This window comes from Monodelphis domestica, chromosome 1, assembly GCF_027887165.1.
Source record: "Monodelphis domestica isolate mMonDom1 chromosome 1, mMonDom1.pri, whole genome shotgun sequence".
Taxonomy (NCBI): Eukaryota; Metazoa; Chordata; class Mammalia; order Didelphimorphia; family Didelphidae; genus Monodelphis; species Monodelphis domestica.
Window position 1 is genome coordinate 384,677,635 of NC_077227.1, and position 22,705 is coordinate 384,700,339.

Below are 22,705 nucleotides of genomic sequence, written 5' to 3' on the forward strand. Positions count from 1 at the left end.
TCCAATGAGTCCAGCTGTGTGGCCATGAGGCTCTGTGCTTGTAAGTTTTCTGATAGCCATTGCCAGTAAGAGGGCATTCCTGGCACCCTGCATAGGACCTGTATGGAATAGGTTCTTGATATATTTATGTTGCTCAGTCTAATTAAATTGATCTTCTATCTATGTGCCTGCTAAAACTGTTCTCTGGGTCTGAAATGAACTCCTTTTAATCCATTTACCTGCTCAAGTCAACAGAACAGAAGAGTGGGAAGGGCTAGGCAATGGGGGTCAAGTGACTTGCCCAGGGCCACACAGCTAGGACCTGTCTGAGCCAGATCAGAACCCAGGGCCTCCCATTACTAGGCCTGGCTCTCAATTTACTGAACCACCCAGCTGCCTGTAGTATCAATTCTAAGACAAAAGGTAAGAGTATATATAAAGAATGAAATGATGAGGCCTTGGACCACAGCAGTAACAGTGTCAGAGAGGATAAGGAGGCACAGATGGAAAGTAGAATCCACCAGACTTAACAAGAGAATGGATTCAGGGATACAATTAGAGAGAGAGGGTTAGAAGATGACCTCTAGGTTGTGAGCTTGGGTTTCTGAGAGGAGGATGATACATCAGTAGGAGGAGGCATCTAGGATTGAGAGCCAGACCTAGAGAGAGGAGGTTCTGAGTTCAAATCTGATCTCAGACACTTCCTAGCTGTGGGACCCTGGGCAAGCCACTTGACTCCCATTGCCTAGACCTTACTGCTTTTCTGAATTACAACCAAAAGACAGTTTATATTCTAAGATAGAAGGTAAAGGTTATGAAAAAAATAGTAATTGGGAAGTCAGAGAGGAAGGCTTGGAGAGGAAATATAGTAAGTCCTATTTGGAGCATGTTGAGTTTGAAATGCATATGGGACATCCAGCTCAAGATTTCCAACGAGTAGTTGGAGATATAAGACTGGAGGTTTGGAGAGAAGTTAGGGCTGGTTAAGTAGATCTGTGAATCATCAGAAGAAAGAAATATAATAAAATCCAGGTGAGCCAATGGAAAAATACTATCAGGGAGAAGGGAAAAAGGCACAAGGTGAAACCTTGTGGCACACTTGCAGTCAATCTGTATAACCTGGATGAAGAAAAGCACATTGAGAAGAATTAAGCTGACAGGTAAGAGGAGAGGCAGGAAAGAGTATTGCCATGAAAACCTAGAGATAGGACAGTATCAAGGAGAAGAGGATGATCCATAGTGTCAAAGGTGGCAGAAAGGTCAAGAAGGATGAAGACTGAGAAATGGTCTTTAGATTTCACTGGGCACTGGAAACTTTGGAGAGAGAAATTTTAGTTGAATTATAAAGCTGGAAATCAAACTGTAAAGTTAAGAAGATAACAAGAGGAAAGAAAATAGAGGCATTGATTACAAATGGCCTTCTCAAGAAGGTTAGCTACAGAAAGGAGGAGAGCTCTAGGATGATAACTGATGGGAATGTAGTGAGCTAAAAGAGTTTTGGGGGAAAGAGGTGGACTAGTTAGTAGACAGTAGGGAAGCAGCCATTGGACAGAGAAAGATCAAAACCAAATTTTAAAAATTCACCATTGAATTACTACTCATTATTTAAAACCCAAATAATGTGCCTTCTCCTTCATAAAAACCTTCCCTGATTACCTAAGGTTGGTAATACGCTTTTCTCACAAAACTCAAAAAGCACTTTATACTGTGTGTAGGCAGCTGGGTGGTGTGATGGATAGAGAGCTGGACCTCGAGTAAGGAAGACTTGCCTTCATGAATTCAAATCTGGCCTCAGACACATACTAGCTATGTGACTCTGGGCAAGTCACATAATTCTTGTTGCCTCAGTTCCCTCATCTATAAAATGAGCTGGAAAAGGAAATGAGAAACCACTCCACTATCTTTCCCAAGAAAACCCCAAATGGGGTCACAAGGAGTCAAACACAACTGAAAATGACTGAACAACAACAATAAAACAAATACATGTAATATGTGTTGTTGCTGTTTATATCGATGTCTAATCTCCTTACTAGATTGTAAACTCCTTGAAGGCAGAAAGCATAAACTTTATAACTTTCTATTGCCAAATAATGGGCTCTACGCACAATAGGAACTGAATACATAGTTATTGAATTCATTATTGTTTTGTTAAATCTCCTTTCTTTGTTCACAGCTCAGCTTCAAGCTACCAAATCTCTCTGCCATTTCTATAGTATTGTGTCTCCAGATTCTGGTGCCTGCATCACCTATCATGAACACTGGCTAAGGTTGGCCCAGCAGCTCCAGGACCATGAAACCGAAGGGATACTGCTAGAGGAACTCAGTCACCTCTACCTGAACCAAAACACAGCCATGTGAGTCACTGTCAGAGCTCAGTAAGATGTATGGAAGCAAGAAGAGTCTTGATGTGTGAGTAATCCAGTCAAGTGCCTGGATAGAAACTCCTCCTAGGAAGAGGAAACCTTCCTTTGCTCTGTATTTTATAGTTTGTACAAATCCTATAATATAGCATCATACAGGATGGGAACAGTAGAAAGAGAACTGAATTTGGAGTTAAACTTTATTGGATCCCTAGGGTCTCTTCTAACTCTTCTTCCTATGACACTAGATTCCATTTCCATAGCCCTTTCCATGTCACAAAGTCTTCCCCCTTCTCTCTGTCTCTCATATATATCTCCTTTGCTTCACTTGCAGAGTCAGGCTCCCAGCTCATGTCCTTATCTCCTTTCTCCTGGATTATTTACAACATTCTTCTGGTTAGGCTCCTTGCCTCAAGTCTTTCCTCATTCCAATCCATCTTTCACTCCATCACCAAAGGGATTTTCCTAAAGTATCATTCTGATTATATTACCTCCTTCTGCTCAATAGAATCCAGTGACTCAAGGATTAAAATTTTAAAGTCTCTTGTTTTCATTTAAAGCTCTTCACAACCTGGCCCCTTCCTAAATTTCCAATTTTCTTATATTGCACTCACCTCCAGATATCTCATAGTCCAGCCAGACTGGTCTACTTGCTATCCCTTGGCTCCTCCCCTTTCTTGAATGCTTTTCTTCCCAAACTCCAACTCTTAGAATTCCTGGCTTTCTTTAAGAATCAGTTCAAGTCAGGGGCAGCTGGGTAGCTCAGTGGATTGAGAGCCAGGCCTAGAGATGGGAGGTCCTAGGTTCAAATCTGGCCTCAGACACTTCCCAGTTGTGTGACCCTGGGCAAGTCACTTGACCCCCATTGCCTAGCCCTTACCACTCTTTCTGCCTTCACAGTATTGACTCCAAGAGGGAAGGTAAGGGTTTAAAAAAAAAAAAAGAATCAGTTCAAGTATGACCTTCTTCAGGAGTCCTTTTCTGGTCTCTCCTCTCTGGCCCTCCTCCCTTGCCAGTAGTGCCTTCCTTTTTAAGGCTACCTTCCATTTTATTCTGTACTTAGCTTCTCTATTTTGATTTACATGTTGTCACCTCCATTAGAATATAGGTTCTTTGAGGGCAAGGACCATTTTTGCTTTTTTTCTTTGAAACCTCAGTGTTTAGTTGCTCAGTGTCCAACCCTTAGTAGGGCAGTTCATAACTGTTGAAATGTTTTTTTGATCAATTGAACTTGATCAGAAAGGCCATTTTAGGCAGAATTTTGTTGAGCGTCCCTTTTTAATGTTCAGAATTCCACTTTCCTGCCTCTGCAAACTTTCTGATACTGTGAAAATCATTTTTTTTCATCAAGAAAAGGATTTCTATGGAAATAGATTTTCTGCTACCTGAAGATCAGACTGTCCTAACAATGTCAGTGGTTTCAGAGTAGGAAAGGCTACCTAAGTAGGTCCCATAAGACTGGGAGGCAGGTATCCAAGTTGAAGTTGGAAAACTACATTATAGTAGAGGTTCCTGATTTAACTCTATATGGATAATCCATGCATTCTCTGATGGCTCCAAGATATACTCGTTCTACAAATTATGCCTAGATCAGATGCAGAAGCCAGGGAGTTGGTGCAGCAGGCGGCAATTGAGAGCTATGCTATAGGAAAACCTCCTAAGACATGTCTAGAAGTCCTAAAATAGGTCAATTAATTTATAGACAACTCTAAGTATTAAGAGAGTTTTTCCTTATGTCAAGATGTAATCTTTCTCTCTTGTCCCCATTGCTCTGAGACCAGAGACCCTACTCTCTAAATTTTCTTTATCCTTTTAGTCCTTCAAATTTCTTAATGATAGCCATCAGAATCCACTAAGTCATCCCTTCTCTGTGCTAAACATTCCTAGTTCCTTCAATAGATATTCTTATGGCATGGTATTCAATTCTCTCTCCATTCTTCTTAGCCTTATAAACAGGAGTGTGCTGGAGCCAGCTTGAACTTACTCAGGAGAGTTGATTCTTAAATTGTCAGTGATCTTTTAAATCTCAGAAATTAGTAAATGATAGAAATAAAATGGTATTATTTTTTCTGGTTGTCTAAAACTTTAAATGTAAAAGAGATATTAATAATGCAGGTTAAATTTAAAAGTGTGTCATGTGTGTATATATAACATATATATGTATATGCATAAATATGTATATATGTGTGTATCTCTATATCTATCTATCTAGAACTTGTTGTTAAACATTTTCCATCACACTCATGTTCTGGGTCAATTCCCACCAGAAGTGTTAATTTCATTTATAAAATCATTAACAGTAGTCCAGCCATCTTCTGCTTGAAGTTAGAGCTCACTCTTTCAATCATAGTCCATTCCCTTAGAAGACTGCCCTGACTGGTTGGGAATTCCTGGGATCTAAGAATTGGAAGGAATCTTACCAGTCTCTAGACGATCTCTGGAAATCTCTATCTAATCTCTAATACATCCATGAATATTGTTCATCTACGCTTTGAGTGAATACCTGCATTAATGAAGCAATCACTACCTTTGAGAAAGCCATTCTATGTTGCAACTTCCCCTGTCTCTTCAAGTGTTCTTAGTTCTGCACTCTAAGATCAAGAACAGTATAATCCCTATTCTATATTCCAGCCCTTCAGAAATTTGAAGACAGTTATTTAATTTACACCAAATATTCTCTTCATTGGCTTAAATAACCATTTCTCAGTTCCTTCATACATACATACATATATATACACACAGACACATATATACACATATACATATACACACTCATATGTAGGTCTGTGTATGTATATATGCATATTCCTGTACTCTCCACTCTGCTAAACTATCCCTAACAAAAAAGAAAGAAAGAAAGAAAGAAAGAAAGAAAGAAAGAAAGAAAGAAAGAAAGAAAGAAAGAAAGAAAGAAAGAAAGAAAGAAAGAAAGAAAGAAAGAAAGAAAGAAAGAAAGAAAGAAAGGAAGGAAGGAAGGAAGGAAGGAAGGAAGGAAGGAAGGAAGGAAGGAAGGAAGGAAGGAAGAAAGAAAGAAAGAAAGAAAGAAAGAAAGAAAGAAAGAAAGAAAGAAAGAAAGAAAGAAAGAAAGAAAGAAAGAAAGAAAGAAAGAAAGAAAGAAAGAAAGAAAGGAAGGAAGGAAGGAAGGAAGGAAGGAAGGAAGGAAGGAAGAAAGAAAGAAAGAAAGAAAGAAAGAAAGAAAGAAAGAAAGAAAGAAAGAAAGAAAGAAAGAAAGAAAGAAAGAAAGAAAGAAAGAAAGAAAGAAAGAAAGAAAGAAAGAAAGAAAGAAAGGAAGGAAGGAAGGAAGGAAGGAAGGAAGGAAGGAAGGAAGGAAGGAAGGAAGGAAGAAAAAGGGAGGAAGTGAGGGAGAGAAGAAAGAAGGAAGAAGGAAGGAATAAAAAAGAAAGAAGGCAGAAACAAAGAACAAAGAAAAAGAAAGGAAGAAGGAAAAATAAGAAATTAGTTCAGCAAAAACAACTATCACATCATCTTTCTCTGACTATAGGTAACATTCTACCCCATAATCTACCCCATAATCTAAAATGAAGTAAGATTCTTTTCATCTTTTCTCTAGATTCAAGCTTAGTCATTTTAGTTACATAGTGAACAGTTTTGTTTATTATTGTTATTATTATGTCCATTTACATTGCTGTAAATTGCATGGTGTCCAGATCCAGTCCCATCCTAGTCATGATCCTGACTCATTCCAGCATATCAGTGTTCTTCAAAAAATGTGGCCCCTAGAACTGAACATGTCAGATCTCAGAATGTGGTCCAACATGGTGATCCCACTTTCCTCATTACAAACTGAGTTTTCTCAAGTCAGAGACCATATTTTTGCATCTTCCCAAGTACTAATTACATTGTAGGCACTTAATAATGTTGAATTTAATCTGTCAGGGGTTTTTCTGATTTTTTTTTGTTGTTGTTGTTTCTTGGGACCCTTTGGCATTTTGTCAAAGCCTATAGACTTTTCAGAATAATCTTTTGACATTAATTAAAAAAAAAACACAACAGAGGACTATGAAGAAAATAAATTACACTGAAATAAAGATATAATTCCTCCCCTCCCCCCTACTTCCAATCCCAAGTTCAGAGACACTCTGAAATCTACTCACTGATCCTCTGTGGCCAGCAGACTAAGAACCCTTGATCTAAATGAGTCAATAATGTTTTGGCAGCTTCCATGGCCTTAGCTGGGGTATTTCCCATGCCTTCAAAAGCAAGGAGTAGGAGATAAGCAAGCAAATGACAGAACTGGAGCTAGAATTTTCACAAGGATTTGTGACAAAATTATGTTCTCTGAGAATCAATTAGAAGAATTAGGGCTAGCTAGTTTGGACTTTAGTCATTCCTGCCATCTTGAAGTGTTTCAAATGGAAAAAAGATTCAGTTTCCCCAGCTGAGGCCCAGAGGCCCATAGACTGTTAGATTTAAAATAGTTTTGAGCATTAAATAGTTGTGGATAAGAGAGTGGGAGCCATAAAATGTGATAATTAAAATGTTTGGGAGCAAGGGAAATATATAACAATTATGACCACTGAAATATGTTTTCTACTGTGTCTTAGTTTTATATAAATATAAGATGGTCACCAGGGAATATACTCCCAATTTATGAATATGCCCAAGCCAACTGGGTTTTATAGAGAAATTTAATTTATAATACACTGATTAATCAATAGAAAAAGAGAGAAAGTAAGAAGGGAATAAGAATGAAGGGTCTCAAGCCAATAAGGCCTAGACCTCAGTCCTAAGAGATAAATCAGTCAGTTGGTTTTATCACTCACCCAAGATCTCTCTAGGTAAGGCTTCTTATGCCAACCTCAGGCTCCACCTTCAAGAGAGCCTCCTTTCAAGAAATGTTTCCAGAGAATTCTCCTCCTGACTCCTCCTGAGTTCTCCTTCCACAGCCTCCTTCAAGACCTCTCCAGGACTCTCCCTCCAGGACCTCTCTCCTCTCAGACCTCCTTCAGAGCATCAACCCTCTCTCAGTCCTCAGACCCCGCTATCTTTAAGCAAAAAATCCAAGTTCCCTCCCCTCAATTCTCACATCTACCAATCACTGTCGATGTCTCCCCTGTGCCAATGGTGGCTCTAGCTTAACCCAGGACCGCCCAGAGGTCTGCCCCCTTTGCACATGTCTGTTGAAGGTCATATTCTCAAATAATTAAATCTTGATCTTTGCTGCAGCCCTTCCTAAATCCTGTTACTCTGAGTAGGGTAGAGATTGTAGTTTCCAAGACCTGGTTCTGTCATTCCAAGTATCTCTATTGTATCAATTATAAAATCAATCATGACTCAAAGAACTTCCTGTTCTATGCTTAAGCATAGGTAAAAGCCCTTTCCATTGTTTAGCAAAAGGTTTCTGTCCTAAAGTAGTCTTAAGTAGGGAGGAGAGGATCCTCCCATGCCAAGGAGTTTCATATTCCAATAGAGATCTTACTATCAGTAGGAAATTTTTTCCAGTATGAAATTTCCCAATGGTGAAATTTCCAACATTCATAAGTCTAAGAAATTTTAAGGTTTACAAGACTAAGGGGGGAAGTGACAGGGAAGTAGGGATAACTATAACAATTTACATTCCTAATGTAGTTAAAGGCTTAAAAAAATCGTATCCTTAGAGCAACCCTGTGAAATAGGCTTTGTATTATATTTTCTTGTTTTCTAGATGAGATTTTCTTAGGGTGATCCATATAGTGGCAGGCTCTTTCTCCCTCTGTAAAATTAAGAGATTGGACTAGAAAATAATAACTAAAGTTATTACATATTATACAGTTTTTTAAGATCTACAAAACCCTTTATATATCTATATATTCACCAGTAAAATAGGTGATATTATTATTTCAATTTTTTTTTTCTTGTGAGGAAATAGAGGATTAGAGATTATGTGATTAACAGAGTGACAGTGTCTGAAAGAGATTTTGATCTCAGGTCTTAGTAACTAAATTCAGTGCTAGATCCACTATACTACCTAATTGACACTTCTGTCATTTCCACCCCTCTGCTCTGTATTGTAAATTTTTCATCCTAGGAACCCATGTATTTAAAGACTTCTGAATTTAAGACCAGTTAGTGATTTTCCAAATCATACTGGCTGCCTTGAAAGTCAGTAAATCCTTCTTTTATGAATAAGCTAGATGATTACTTGTTGGTGATACAGTTGAAAGGATTCAAGGGTGAGCCAGGATGGGCATTAGAACATCCTGTCTCCTAGTCTGAAATGGTAAGATTCTAAAGTCACTACAATTTCCTCTGACTCTGCTATTCTGTCTTCTGTGTTCTGAAACCCTTCTAGATTTAAAAGTCCATGTTCTATTAAAGTCTTTGGAGTCTGAAATTCTGATTTTTAAGGAAACTTGCCGCCCTATTATCCTATATCTCCAATGTTTCTTGTTGGAGATAATGGATCAGTTGTAGTTCGTAGATTCTGGTAATAAACACACATGTCTTACCTTTATCTTTTCATGGAAGATTATGCTTGACATGTCATTTGAAGGAGGTGGAATTTATACTTCTTTTCTTCACTATGTGCTGAAAATGATGACCACCTACCAGATCCACCCCTTTAGCCCTTAGTCATTATAAAGTGTTCAAGTAGGCAGGACTACTAGGTCAGAAGAGGAGACTTCAGTCATCCTTGGGATATGAGTGGAGAGGAAGAATGGAATCAAGATCTCTCCTGCTACCTGGTTCAAGTGAACTCCTTCATCATTTGAGCCATCCATTCATTATTACCATTAATATCCTCTTGCAGACTTCTTTCTTTTCTTATCTTACTCCCCTCTAGAAATAATGTTATATACATATTTTGTATTTACTTATCTGCTTACAGTCCTTCCCTAGCTCCCGTTGAATGCAAGTCCCTGTAAGGCAAGCAATATTTTTAAAAAGAGATTGTTTTAGGTCCTTCTGGGAAGATGGTATTCCATAGTGGAAGAGGTCTAAACTTTTAGTAAGAAGGCTCAGGTTCAAGTTCTCAGAGCAATTGATTGTTTCCTTGGGCAATTCACTTCTCTTATTCTGACACCCAATCTCTCCTTCTATAGTATAAGGGGAGTATAAATTCCAAAGTCCTTTCTGGGTCTGACCTTCTGTGGTCCTGAAATTCTGTTCTTTGAATAGCGTGATGAATGGTCAGCTTGACCTAATACCCTGCATTTCCAGGACGTGACTATATAGGGGTCAGTATGGCGTGTTGGGGGATGGAGGCTAGCTCCATCTACATGTCTCCAACACTCCATACCCTCTAGCTAACCATAGTGAGCTCAGAGATGAAGAATCCCAGAAGCAAAGACCAGTTTTCTCAACTGACCAATCTATAATTATACCCAGCAGTCATCTCTGGAGACCCAGAGAATATAACCACATCTCAGAGGTCTCTTGAGAGCCCAACTAGGAACAACAACAGAACAGGAAATAGTATTGGAAAAGAGATTTATGGGCCCTGACTTCTCTAAACCATTCCCAAAGGAATCAAGAGTATGCAGCAGGCCACCCTGGTCCAAATTCTAGGCATTACCTCTCCTGGGGACTTAAAGGAAGCCCTGTGATCAGTATGTAAACAATGACTTGTAGGGGCAGCTAGGTGGCTCATTAGATGGAGGCTATGCCTGGAGATGGGAAGCCCAGGTTCAAATCTGGTTTCAAATACTCCCTAGCTATGTGATCTTGGCCAAGTCACTTAATCCCAAATGCTTAGCCCTTAACACTTTTCTGCCTTGGAATCTATTTTTAACCTCAATTCTAAGCCAGAAAGTAAGAGTTTAAAAACAAAACCAAATAATGATTCATGACCATCTTGTAGTTACAATGGAGCACAGTAGAAGATAGAATGTCTGAGCTCAGAGGCCCTACTATAGACTCCAGAGAGGACCTTTGGAAGTAGAACAAGGAATGATCTTGAGCCTCAGTTTGCCCTACAATGAGTCCATTGGACTAAATGCTATTTGAGGTGCACTCCTTCCAGCACTTACATTCTATGTTCTAATATCCTTTGTTATAGAGGTCTTTCTAAGCCTCACAATCATAGAATCTCAGAGTTAAAAGGGACCTCAGAATAAAGGGCATAAAATATAACCCATTCTAGAGCAGGAATACCCAAGACAATCTATAAAAAGAGATAATCTAGTCTTCACTTAAAGATCTCCAATAGTGAGACTCTTACTACCTCCCAAGGCAGTCCATAGAAAACAGGTTTAATTTTCTTTGGAAGGTTTTCTTCCATATATTTAGAGTAAACATTTTTCTCTCTGTTCTAAGGCCTTAATTTTTTCTTTTCCCTTCAAGGTCTCTGAGACGTTCCCTGGACTGTATCAAGGAAAGCCTGAGAATCTTCATTGACTTAGGGAACCAGGCCAAGGCTGCTGAAGCCTGGCTGCTGGCTGGGCAGTTACTTTACCTTCTGCAGGAGGATGAGCTGGTGGAAATGTATTTTCAGGTAGATGTCTGCATCAGCCTTCTGGATCAGGGAAGATATCCCTTTAACCATGATGCACCAAGGTTCATTTGGAAATGTAGTCTAATTGTCCCTAGTTTAGGGCAAGATAAAGTAAGAACTTACCCAGCAGAACCCAGGGACTCAAAGTAAAAGTCCAAGTTGAGATAGGGAGAAGATGGCCAGAATATATAAATATAATACAGTCCTTGCTTTGGTGGAACTTAAGGTTAGTATAGGGCAAGGCTACAGACAGGTGAGGCAATGTGGCAAAATTGTATCTGCTAAGACAAAGACAGAGATGGGGTGCACGCTGTGTTGATGGAGGGAGGCTTCCAAGTGGATGATGTCATAGATCCTTCAAGGATTCATTTACAGATGACTCAAAGACAGAATAGTACACAGGTGTCAAGAAATCAATTAAAGGAGAAGTCATACTCAGTAGGAGGAGGAAGGCTTAGAATCAGAAGGCAATTCCTGACCTGACCTGGATCTTGGAGGATAATGTGTGACAGACCTGGGATTTGAACTCAGATTTTCTGATTTTACATTTAGTGCTTTTTCTATCATACAACCTTGCTGTTCAATAGCAGGCATTTAATAAATGATTACTGAATCAATGAATGGCTCAAGTGCTGAAATGTTCATTGCAAACATCTAATACTCCTAAAATATTAAAAGAATGTAAAAAATTGGAAACAAAGGGATAGATGCCAGGCATGTGAAATGCAAATGTTGAGCCTGTGTTCTCCCATGCTACTCTAACTTGGGAGCAGACCTTTTTTCATCTAATAATAGTTTCTGTTCTCTTGCAGGCAGCCATACAGAATGCCCTGAAGGCTGAGGAGCCTTCCCTAGCCCTAAGACTCTATGAACGTGCAGGGGATGTGTTTTTCAATGGAAACCGTAATAGATACCGAGCAGCTGAATATTACAGGGTAATGTATGAAGCTACTTGGAAGCTATTAGGCCTCTGGATATTCAGTGACGTTGGTGGATTTTACTAAAACTTAAAGAGAAAGGATCCTAAAATCTGGCCCTAATTCCTATCCACTCCTTCCCCAGTGGTATTCCCTTCCTTCCACCCAAATATCCTCAAAATCACAGAGTGGAAGGTACTGATGACATAAAATAGGAAAACTGGAATGAGCTTTGGGAGAATGAGCATGATAGAGTGGGAAGAATTTCTGCTGGCTTTGGAGTCAGAAGATATGGGTTCAAATCCTAGGTATGCCTCTTCTACTTGTGTGACTTTGGACAAGTGACTTCATTTCTCTGGGCCCCAGTTCCCTACTTTGTAAGATAAGGGGTTGCATTAGATGGTCTCTTAAGATGCATTCTGGATCTAAATCTATAATATGAGCACAGAGATCTAAAGACCTGAAAGCCTACCTAATTTGCTACTGAGTCATTTCAGTCATAGCTGACTCTTTGTGACCCTATTTTGGGTTTTCTAGGCAAAGATATGGAAGTGTTTTGCCTTTTTCATTTAGCTCATTTCACAGATGAAGGAAACTGAGGCAAATAAGGTTAAGTGATTTGCCCAGGGTCATACCACTAGTAAGTGACTGAGGCTGGATTTTAACTTGTCTTCTTGACTCTGGGCCTGGAGTTCTATCCACTGAGCCATCTATCTGACCCAAATAGTTCAGTCCCCTCCTTTTATGAAGGAGGAAACTTGGGCTCCAAGAGGAGTGACTAGTCCAGTCATACATGGAATGTGTGGCAGAGTTGAGACCTGATAGGTCACTTCAATTCAGCCTAGAGAATTTTTTACTTCTTGAAAAGACCCACTATGATCATTTGGCAGCTATAAAAGGCTTTTGACTGGCCTTTTTTTTATGAGTCATTTTCACTGGCTGTTTTTAATAGCACCCTCAAGAAGGATGGGGATAGGAAACAAAACAAAGCCTTAATAATTCCCATTTCTATAAAAAATAGTTTATAAAGAATTTTTATCATAGCAATCCTTTGAGATGGAGAGAGAGGGGAAGAGTATTATCATCCTCTTCTTACAGATAAGAAGCCCGAGACTCAGAGAGCTTGCCTTTCTGTCTGTTGTCTTAAAAGAGATAAAAACTCTTGAGCAAAACACCTGAGGCTCAGAAAGCAGGGTCTTGCACAAGAGGGGCCAATAATTAGAACTTGCCATCCATTGCCTTAATATGAGGTGGCAGAATATTGGACATGGAATCAGGAAACCTAGGTTCGAATCCTATTTCTGCCACTTACTAGTTCAATGAGTTTGGGTAAGTCCCTTAACCTCTCTAGCTCTTTCTTCCTTTAAATGAAGGTATGGACCAACAAGATCTCTAGGTTCTCAATTAAAAGTTATATGCCCACCTGAGAAGGTTGACTAAAGAAAGGGGGTATGGATGGAAATGGGGTACACTCCCTTCCTCCCTGGAGAGGGGTGGATAGGAGAATGTGGCAGGGACCCATTCAGAGGAAGGAAGGCTGAGGGGTCCATTTTGCCTTTCTCCTTAGTGTGGAGCTGTCCCCATAGCCAGGAGGATAAAGGCTTTCAACACTGAGCTCCGCCTATTCAACAAGCTGACGGAGCTGCAGCTCACCCTGCAGGGCTATGACAAGGCACTGGAATTTGCTACCTTGGCTGCTAGGCTCAGCACTATTGCAGGTAAGTGGGGAATCCATGCTTAGGGCTAGATCAGGAGGGGCAGGACTGATTGGAGGAAGGTGATGTGTCAGAGGGACAAACTTTGCATGCCAGCATATAAGGGAAAGATTTGGATTCATGAAGCTATGGTTCAAATCCTACTCTGTGGGCATTTATTAGCTGTGTCACTGGGCAAGTTACTTAATTTCTCTAAGCCAATTTCCTCATCTGTAAAATAAAGGAATTGGACTTGATGGAGTCTGAGGTTCCCCTTAATCGCATCATGCTATATTTTGGTTTAAAATCATATAATATACTGTCTAATATAGTTCTCTGCATTTATGTCTTGTCCTCCTGCTAGAATGTGAGCTCATGAGAAGAGGACCTGTCTTCTATTTTTGTTTGCTTTTGATTGGTTTTTACATGTCATTCACATGCATACATATATCATATATACATATCATTCCATATCATCACATTTACATATATATCATATCATATATCATCATATTATAATAATCAGTTTATTTCTCCACTCTCTTCCTGAGTAAATTCCTTCTATCTTCTCTACTACTAAGAGTAATTTTTGAGTATTACAGAAATCCTCTTTCCATGTAGATATATAGACATGAGCCCCTTAAATTTTCTCTTTCTTATTTTCCTTTCTGGGCTTCTCTTGTGTCTCATATCTGGCCTTCAAATTTTTTATTTAGATCTGACTTATTCCTCAGAAATGCTTGGAAATCTTCCAACTTATTGAATGACCATTTTTCCCCCTGAAAGACTATACTCAGTTTTGCTGCCTAGGCGACTCTTAGTTATAAACCCAAACCTTTTGCCTTCCAGAATATCATATTCCATGCCTTTCAGTCCTTTAATGTAGAAGCCACTAGGTTCTGATTGTAGCTCCCTGGTATTTGAATGGTTTATTTCTGGCTGCTTCTGTCTTCTTTAAAATTTGTTTCCTTCCTGGTTTCTTCTCCAGCACTGAACTTTGTATGCAGTGGTGTTGTGGGAGAGCTTGATATTAATCTGGTTCTGATTCAGGAGGGGTCTCTTTCGAAGAGTGAACGGGCTCTGATGAATATCTTTAAACATAGAGAAATTTATTGAGTTGAATGGCCAGGAGGCAGGTGCAGGACCAAATTGCCTCTTTGAAGAGGAGTCTGGGATTTTTACATTCTAAAGGAATAGAGTCTGAATGAGTTAGAAAGAAAGGTAAAGAGGGGGATAAACAAGGGGAATATTGTGAGGTGCCTTAGAGCCTGGGCTCTAAGCACAAGTATGCATCATTTATGAGAGCCTGATCATAAAGGTGAGTGAGTTGTCTATCTTGAGGAACCTAGTTGATGTTTGAGGTGCAAACAGATACATCTGAAATAAGAGGCAGAGAATCCTTTGTTTATTCAGCCATGTCTTTGGTTGCACTAGGGCCAGCTTTCTTTAGCAAGCACAGTAGGGAGGCAAGATTGGGAAATTCCTCATGTAACCTTTGACCTGGGATTCCTCTAGTGACTTGGGGTGTCCAGGGGACCCAGTGTCCACATCTCAGTGGGTACTTAAGAAAGAAATATTTGTTAAATGAATTATGTTCAAAAGCCAAAGAAGCTAATATAGTTTGGGAGAGAGACTAGTTCTATGATTTCATTGGCATAGTGAACTCTTAATTGAGGAAACTCCCTTGACCAATGAAGCTTGGCACTTCCTCTGCAACTTAACGGCTTAGAGAATTAAGTGATTTACCCTAGATCATGGTGCCAGAATATGTTAGAGGCAGGATTTGGATTCAGGTCCTAATGGCTTTGAGGTCAACTCTCTATCTACTACCACTATGCCTTATTGCCCCTGGTAATGACATCTTCCATGTCATCCATAGAGGCAGTGTTCATAGAGATAATCACGAAAAAGGAAAAAGATAAATATTACATGGAATTGAAAAGCTTTTGCACAGAGTATCTAGAATGAGGGAGGTGAATCCTACTGTGTGAGCTGCCTTAGTCAGACCATATCTGAAGTATTGTGTTCAAGTCAGGCAGGACATCCTATTTTAGGGAGGACATTCATGCACTAGAGCACATCCTGAGGAAAGAGACCAGAGTGGTAGAAATAAGGTAGAGGCTACAATATACAAGGGCCATCTGACAGTTCTGCACCATATTAACTTGCAGAAGACAAGACATGGGAGGGGGGAGGAATGTAGATATATTCCAATATTTCAAGGTCTATTGCATGGAAGATGAATTCCGTTTATTTCACATAACTCCAAAGATAGAATTGGGAGCAATGGGTAGAAGTGAGAAGAAGAAAAGATTTTGCCTAATATAGAGAAAATTTTTCTTATGATTAAAGATAGCCAAAATGGACATGGACTGCTCTAGAAAGTGGTCAGTTCTTTATCACTGTGATTCTTTGAGAGACATCTAGATGTCCATGTATAGATTTTAGAACTAGAAGGGACTTTTGGTACTGTGATTTCAGAACATGTAATACAGTACAATATAGTTCTCTGAATGTATATCTTTTCCTTTTGCTAGTCTGAGGTCTATGAAAGCTGGAATTCTGTCATAGCCAAATTGTTCATCTTCATTCAGGATGACTATCACAGGGTGACCATGTGTATGTGGCTTAATAGATAGAAGACAGGCCTTGGAAGCAGGAAGATCTGGGTTCAAGTCCTGTCTTTGACATATACTGAGTGACACATACTAAAGGCCAGCACCTGATCTCTCAGTGCCCAGGTGGATCCCTAAAACTATTAGTTGCTGATGAGTTGTTACTCTCTTTTAATGCAAAGAATTTCTACATAAGGGAGTGCCCTATACTGATGATTTCACAGGTCTGAGCAACAAAAGGAGCATTTTATACAACCACAATCTGAGGTCTGGATCACACAACTACTAAGCAGGAAGCAGGGAATCAACCCTAGGTCCACTAACCCCGTGAGTTTAGTATTCAGGCTACTATACCACAGTCACCTTCTCAGAGAATCCTCCAGCCCCTCTTCTGAGATAACATAACCTTGATCCATTAATCTTTTAAACCCTTACCTTCTGTCTTGGAATCAATACTGTGTAATGGTTCCAAAGCAGAAGAGTGGTAAGGGCTAGGCAATGAATGGGGTTAAGTGACTTGTCCAGGGTCATGCAGCAGCTAGGAAGTATCTGAGGTCAGATTTTAATCCAGAACCTCCTATCTCTAGGCTACTGAGCCCCTTGGTACTGCTCCTCTAGTAGTATTTTTAGAGGACAATACATACTGAGAACAAACCTATTAAGCCATATGGTTTAACAATAAGAATGTTAGACCTGGAAGTCAAAGGGAATTTAAGGCTTGTATCCAAGCTTTTCATTTACTAGCCCATCAGCATGCCTCTAAAATTCTCTGAATGTATTTCATTCTGTCTAATGAACATAATTCCTTTAGCATTTACATCAGAGGATCAAATGAGATCATATATGTGAAGCATCACAGAAATATTGGCTATTATGCTTTGTTATATGGGAGCTCTGGTCTAGCCACATTTTGCACAACTTGGTCTCTGCCTGCTAATATATCCTCCTAAAGAAAAAGAAAAACACAGAGGGAAACTCAGACATGACAGAGGATGCCTGATGCTTTGCCTTTCCTCCTCCTGGCCCACATGGCTGCTTTGAGGGCTCTTCTGAAGATGACTCCTAAGACTTATGAGAAAGAATGCCATCCACATCCAGAGAAAGAACTGTGGGAGTAGAAACACAGAAGAAAGACATATGATTCATCACATGGTTAGATGGGGATATGATTAGAGATGTAGACTCGAAATGATCACTCGATCGCAAACATTAAAAATATGGAAATAGGTCTTGTTCGATGATACATGTAAAACCGAGTGGAACTGCTCTTTGGCTACGGGAGGGGGATTTGGAGGAGGGGAGGGCAAGAACATGAATCATGTAACCCTGGGAAAACATTCTAAATTAATTAATTAAATTAAAATGTTTTTTAATTAAAAAAAAAAGAAAAGTGACTCCTAGGAAAGAATAGATTAGATTATTGAGGTCCCTTCCTGACTAGACAAGCCAACCCAGGGAACATGTGGCAAAGTGTATGCTTTATGCAACGCATTGTGCTGATTCTGGAAAGATATAACTAAGACACAGACTCTGTCCACCCTGTTAGAACCTAGATCATGCTACCATTTGTGTTACCACACGAGTGTGTACCAGCCCAAGGCCTTTGGTGACGGAGTTGACTTTTATTGTGTGTACAGGGAGTTCCTGCTTTGCAGCAGGCTGGGATCCAAAGTTTGTTTCTTGTTTGGGAACATGCATTTTCCCACAAAAAGAAACAGCTTCATGCAAAGATAGCTTGAATTTCTGTAACCATTTCAGGTTCGCAAAATACTTTCCTTATAAGCCTCCCTGTGAGGGAGGTAAAACAATTGTTATTATGTCCCCATTTTACAGATGAGTGAAGTGAATCCCAGAGAGATAAAGTGATTTGCTCAGGGTTACATACAAAGCCAGAGATGGAGTAGGGGTATGGGGGTAACTAGGAAGCACAGTGGATAGAGCATCAGGTCTGGAGACAGAAGGTCCTGGCTTCATATCTGACCTCAGACCCTTCCTAGCTATGTGACCCTGGGGAAGTCACTTAACCTCTATTGCCTTGTTCTTACCCCTCTTCTGCCTTGGAACCAATACACAGCATTGATTCTAAGATAGATGGAGATGATAAGGGTTTTTATTTTAATTTTAATTTAATTTAATTTTTTTAAACCCTTACCTTACATCTTGGAGTCAATACTGAGTATTGGCTCCAAGGCAGAAGAGTGGTATGGACTAGGCAATGGGGTTCAAGTGACTTTCCCAGGGTCACACAGCTGGGAAGTGTCTGAGGCCAGATTTGAACCCAGGACCTCCCATCTCTAGGCCTGACTCTCAATCCACTGAGCTACCTAGCTGCCCCTGATAAAGGTTTTTTAAAAAAGTTAGAGCTGGAACTTAAACCTAGGTTTTCTGGGTCCAAGTCATAGGCTCTTACCACTATACCATGCTGCTTCTTCATACTGTTAAGTTAATATCTAAACTCAATATCTGATTGTTGTTGTTAATCAGATACTTTAGATATAAGGGCCAATGGTAACAGCAGTGGGCCTTGGTTGTAGGCCAGTGCAATGGATAACACACATGAAAAAAAAAAAACCTTATTTCTAATTTATTAATATTTATAATGTTTTAAGAAGGAGATAAATAAACAGGAAACCCTAAAAGACTAGGGTAGACTAAGGTTTTTTTATCTGCTCCCAAGCTAGACCTCATGGTCTGCCTTCTCCTGGAAAACCGATTTCTACCTAAAAACCCAAATTTCCTTATCTAAATAACCTATCTCTACTAGCTTGTAAATAATATATTTATCTTCCTTAAAGTAAGTCTCCAAATTGATAAGTTCCATGTTAGCCAGTCAGAGTTGCCCTGACTAAGGCTTGGCCTTGGGCCTGGCACCAATCTGGGTTAAAAGACAAAGAAAAGATCTTCTTTTTCTTCTGCTAGGTTTAATATTGACCATGATGGCATTTCTCTCTTCAAAAGCTGTTACTCCAAGTATTTTCAAAGGTGTCAGAGGAAAAGTCTCAGTGAGGGTTTGACAGAGCTCTGTCTTGAACCAGGCTCAGTCCAAAGGCAGACCAGAGAACTGTTGCTCAGAATAGCCAGAGCTCAGAGTATCAGTCAAACCCCACCTCCTGCCCCAAAATAAAGAACTCCACCTGAGGGCTCTGACAGAATCTCCTGCTTTCCATTCTAACTCCTATTCAACTTATCAATTGATAATATTATTCTTAATAATACTTAGGTTTGCTGCATAGGTGGCTCTGAGTTATATAAAATCTAAAAACTTGAGTAGATCAAAATTCAATATGCTAGGGGGCAGCTAGGTGGCTCAGTGGATTGAGAGTCAGGCCCAGAGATGGAAGGTCCTGGGTTCAAATTTGGCCTCAGACACTTCCCAGCTGGGTGACCCTGGGCAAGTCACTTGACCCCCATTGCCTAGCCCTTACCACTCTTCTGCCTTGGAGCCAATACACAGTATTGATTCTAAGATGGAAGGTAAGGGTTTAAAAAAATAATTCAATATGCCAACATGTGATGGCTTTCCAGTCTCCAATGCTGCCTTTGCATAGGCTGGCTCATGTCCTGGAATGCCCTTTCCTAACCTCAGACACTGAGGATCCCTCCCTACCTCCACGCCTCTTTACACGCTCCACAGATGGCCTTTTCTCATCCACCTCATCACTGGTATTCTCTCTCCTCCTCGGTTAGTCAGTCACTGCATGCTTTTCTGCTTACATGTCATATTCCCTCCAGTAGAAAAGAATTTCCTTGAGGGTAAGGCCTGTGTTTTTAAGATCTATTTTTTTACGTAATATCCAGAGACCACTTCCTAGCACATTGCTTGTTGGATGAGATCAAATCTAATTAAATGGTAAACTAAAAAACTAATGCCGACATGCTGCATGAAGAGAAGGGGGCGCAGAGCCCAAGGCTGTGAAGGTGAGAGTTTGGTGGCAGCCATATTTTCGAATGACACTGACAAACCAAAGGGTAGTCAGAGGTGAGTGACCAGGATGGAAGACAGGGCCAAAATGGTAAAAAGATTAGAGACCAGGTCATACAAGGATCAGCAGAAGGTTCTAGGAGGTGTTTAACCTGAAGATGAGAAGAGTCAGTGAGAGAGGGGAAGGAGGAAGGGATGTAGTTGTTTTCTAGAATTTTAAGGGCATTAAAATGGAAAAAGAATTCATTTCACCCTGGCGGATGGTAAAGATAAAAACTGGGTGTGTGCCACGTTACACCAAGGTCAAGTGAAGGAACTGGAATTTAGCATAGAAAAGAGAAATCATAAGGAGACAGAAATCTTTGGGGGATGGAGGAGAGATGGAATACAGGATGGAGGAAGAAAGAATAGAGAGCAGAATTGATGCCTGGTTTGGAAAAGTGAGGTGGGGTGAGGATTGGGGATGGGAGCCAGGGGCAGGAATATGGCCTCAACTAGGGAAATGAGGAATAAGGAGGATGAGGAAAGGAGACTGAGGAAGTTGAGGGATGAGATCATAGTTAGGAATTTAAGGAAGACAAAAATGAAGCAGTCCCTGCCTTTACAAAGCTTACATTCTATTTGGGGAAAGAGCATGAACACATAGAAGTAGATGAAATACACACATAAATACATACATACATGTATTGTGGTTTGTATGTGTGTGTGTGTCTGTGTTAGCTAGTTGCTCCAAACAGGAGAGTGAGAAAAAGAGAATAAAATATAATAAATCTGGAAAAGTGGACTGGAAACAGATAGCTAAGGAAATTGAAACTTCCTTATTTGATCTTTGAGGCATCTGAGCTTGTTTCAGGGGAGTAACAGGTCAGATCTGTGTTTGAGTAATATCACTCTGGAAATTGTGAGAAAGATGATTGGAAAGGGGAGAGATTTAAGGTGGGGAGACCAACTAGGAGATTACTGAAATCTTTGGAGAAGAGTCGAGGAGGGTATAAATTAGTGGTTGAATATGTGAGAAGGAGATGCAAATTAGAGCTTCTATAAAGGCAGAATTTAGGAGATTTGGAAAGGAAGGAAGGAAACTAAGCCCCAGCTATGTACTAGACATTGTGCCAACCACTTTACAAATATTATCTCATTCGATCCTCACGATAACTCTGGGAATTAAGGTCTATTATCCTCTCCATTTTACAGTTAATGAAATTGAGGCAGACAATAGTTATGTGTGCCTTCCTCAAGGTCACACAAGTATCTGAAGGCAGATTTGAACTTACATCTTCCTGATTCCAGTCCTTGGACTCTAGCCTAGGACCCTCTTTACTTCACCACCTATCTTTCTTAAATGGGGGGAAGGGTGGTAAGAGTGGTGGTTGTAGTACAGAATTGAAGAAGAATGAAGATACTCATTAGTATCAAACATTGGCATCTGGAAGGAACCCTTCCTTCCTTGTTAAAAGTAGGAAAATTACAAATAAGGATTTCGTTTGGGAGGAAAAATTAATGAATTCCACTTTGTGCATGTTGAATATGAGATGCCCATGAGGCATCCACTTGAAAATGTATAATCAGCAGTTGACTTGTTCTTTGACTTCCACATTATTCAAGATAACATTATTTACTCTCCACTTAGATCTGTATCTTTAATCATATTTCTTTTATTTATTGATACTTTGTGACCTTACAGTTTATAAAGGATTTTGTTGTTTCTGTCTTTTTATATTTGTTTCTTATTATTTTTTAAGCCCTAGCACATAATCATATTTTTTTGTAAAGATGCCATGGAATGCTGAGAAATATTTATATTCTTTACTAGTTTTCATTTAGAATTTATGATGATAGGTTGGTCAATCTAACTTTTCCCACACTTTGTTCAACTCTATATTTTTCTTCTTATTTGACTTTCTTTTCTATATATATCCAACTCTGGCAGGGAGAAATTTTAGAATCTATTACTATTATTGTGCTGATATTAGCATCTTTTATAAATTGCTTAACCGTAATGAATTTAGGAGGTACACCATTTGGTAAATATACATTTGGTGTTGGAATTTGTTCTTTGCCTGTGATAGCCTTTAAACAAAATATCATTTCCTAGTTTGTCTCTCTAAGTATTATTTTTTATCTTTGTCTTATTTTACATCATGATTGCAACTTCTTTAAAAAGTCTTTTAAAGCATAATATACTTTGGCTCATCCCCTTATTTTCATTTTTATGTATACGTGTTTTATATAGGTTTCTTGAATTCAGTAAGTTGTTGAGTTTTGTCTTTTTTTAAAACAATTCTTATTTTCTTTTCTTTAAATTGGAGAATTTGATCAGAATATATTTATGATTACAATTAAGTTTATATCTCCTTTCCTTAGTAACTTAGTCTAGATAACTTATTTTGATTAAACTAATCTGAACCCCATCTCCTCTCCCCAGCTCCCTCTTCCTTCCATTCTCTTGCTTGTATCAACTTCTTATTATTCTCTCTCTCTCTCTCTCTCTCTCTCTCTCTCTCTCTCTCTCTCTCTCTCTCTCTCTCTCTCTCTCTCTCTCTCTCTCTCTCTCCCTTTTCCTCCCTCCTCATTTTTCCTGACTTTCTTTCTCTCCCTCACTCCCTCTCCCCTTTTTCTCCTTCTTCTTTCTGCTGTCTCTCTATCTGAATGTGTCTCTTTCTGTATCCCTCTTCTTATTTGCTCTTTTGTTCTTCCCTTTCCCAGATCACATGAGTACCAATCCTAGTCCTCCTGCACAATTGTTGTGAGAGACTAGTTTCATCCCTCCTATTTCTCTGGGGA

The 22,705-nt window shown here is 39.5% G+C and overlaps 1 protein-coding gene across 5 annotated transcripts in view; it reads left to right on the forward strand.

Moving 5' to 3' along the window:
- SH3TC2 (SH3 domain and tetratricopeptide repeats 2) overlaps positions 1 to 22,705 on the forward strand; it is a 77,822-nt gene that overhangs the window by 47,714 nt on the left and 7,403 nt on the right. For all 5 annotated transcript variants that reach the window (XM_056811605.1, XM_056811606.1, XM_016428384.2 and 2 more), the window contains 4 exons: positions 2,153 to 2,333; positions 10,623 to 10,773; positions 11,586 to 11,708; positions 13,258 to 13,408. In XM_056811605.1, coding sequence (XP_056667583.1) covers positions 2,153 to 2,333; positions 10,623 to 10,773; positions 11,586 to 11,708; positions 13,258 to 13,408 — 606 coding nt within the window. The remainder of the gene's footprint in view (positions 1 to 2,152; positions 2,334 to 10,622; positions 10,774 to 11,585; positions 11,709 to 13,257; positions 13,409 to 22,705) is intronic.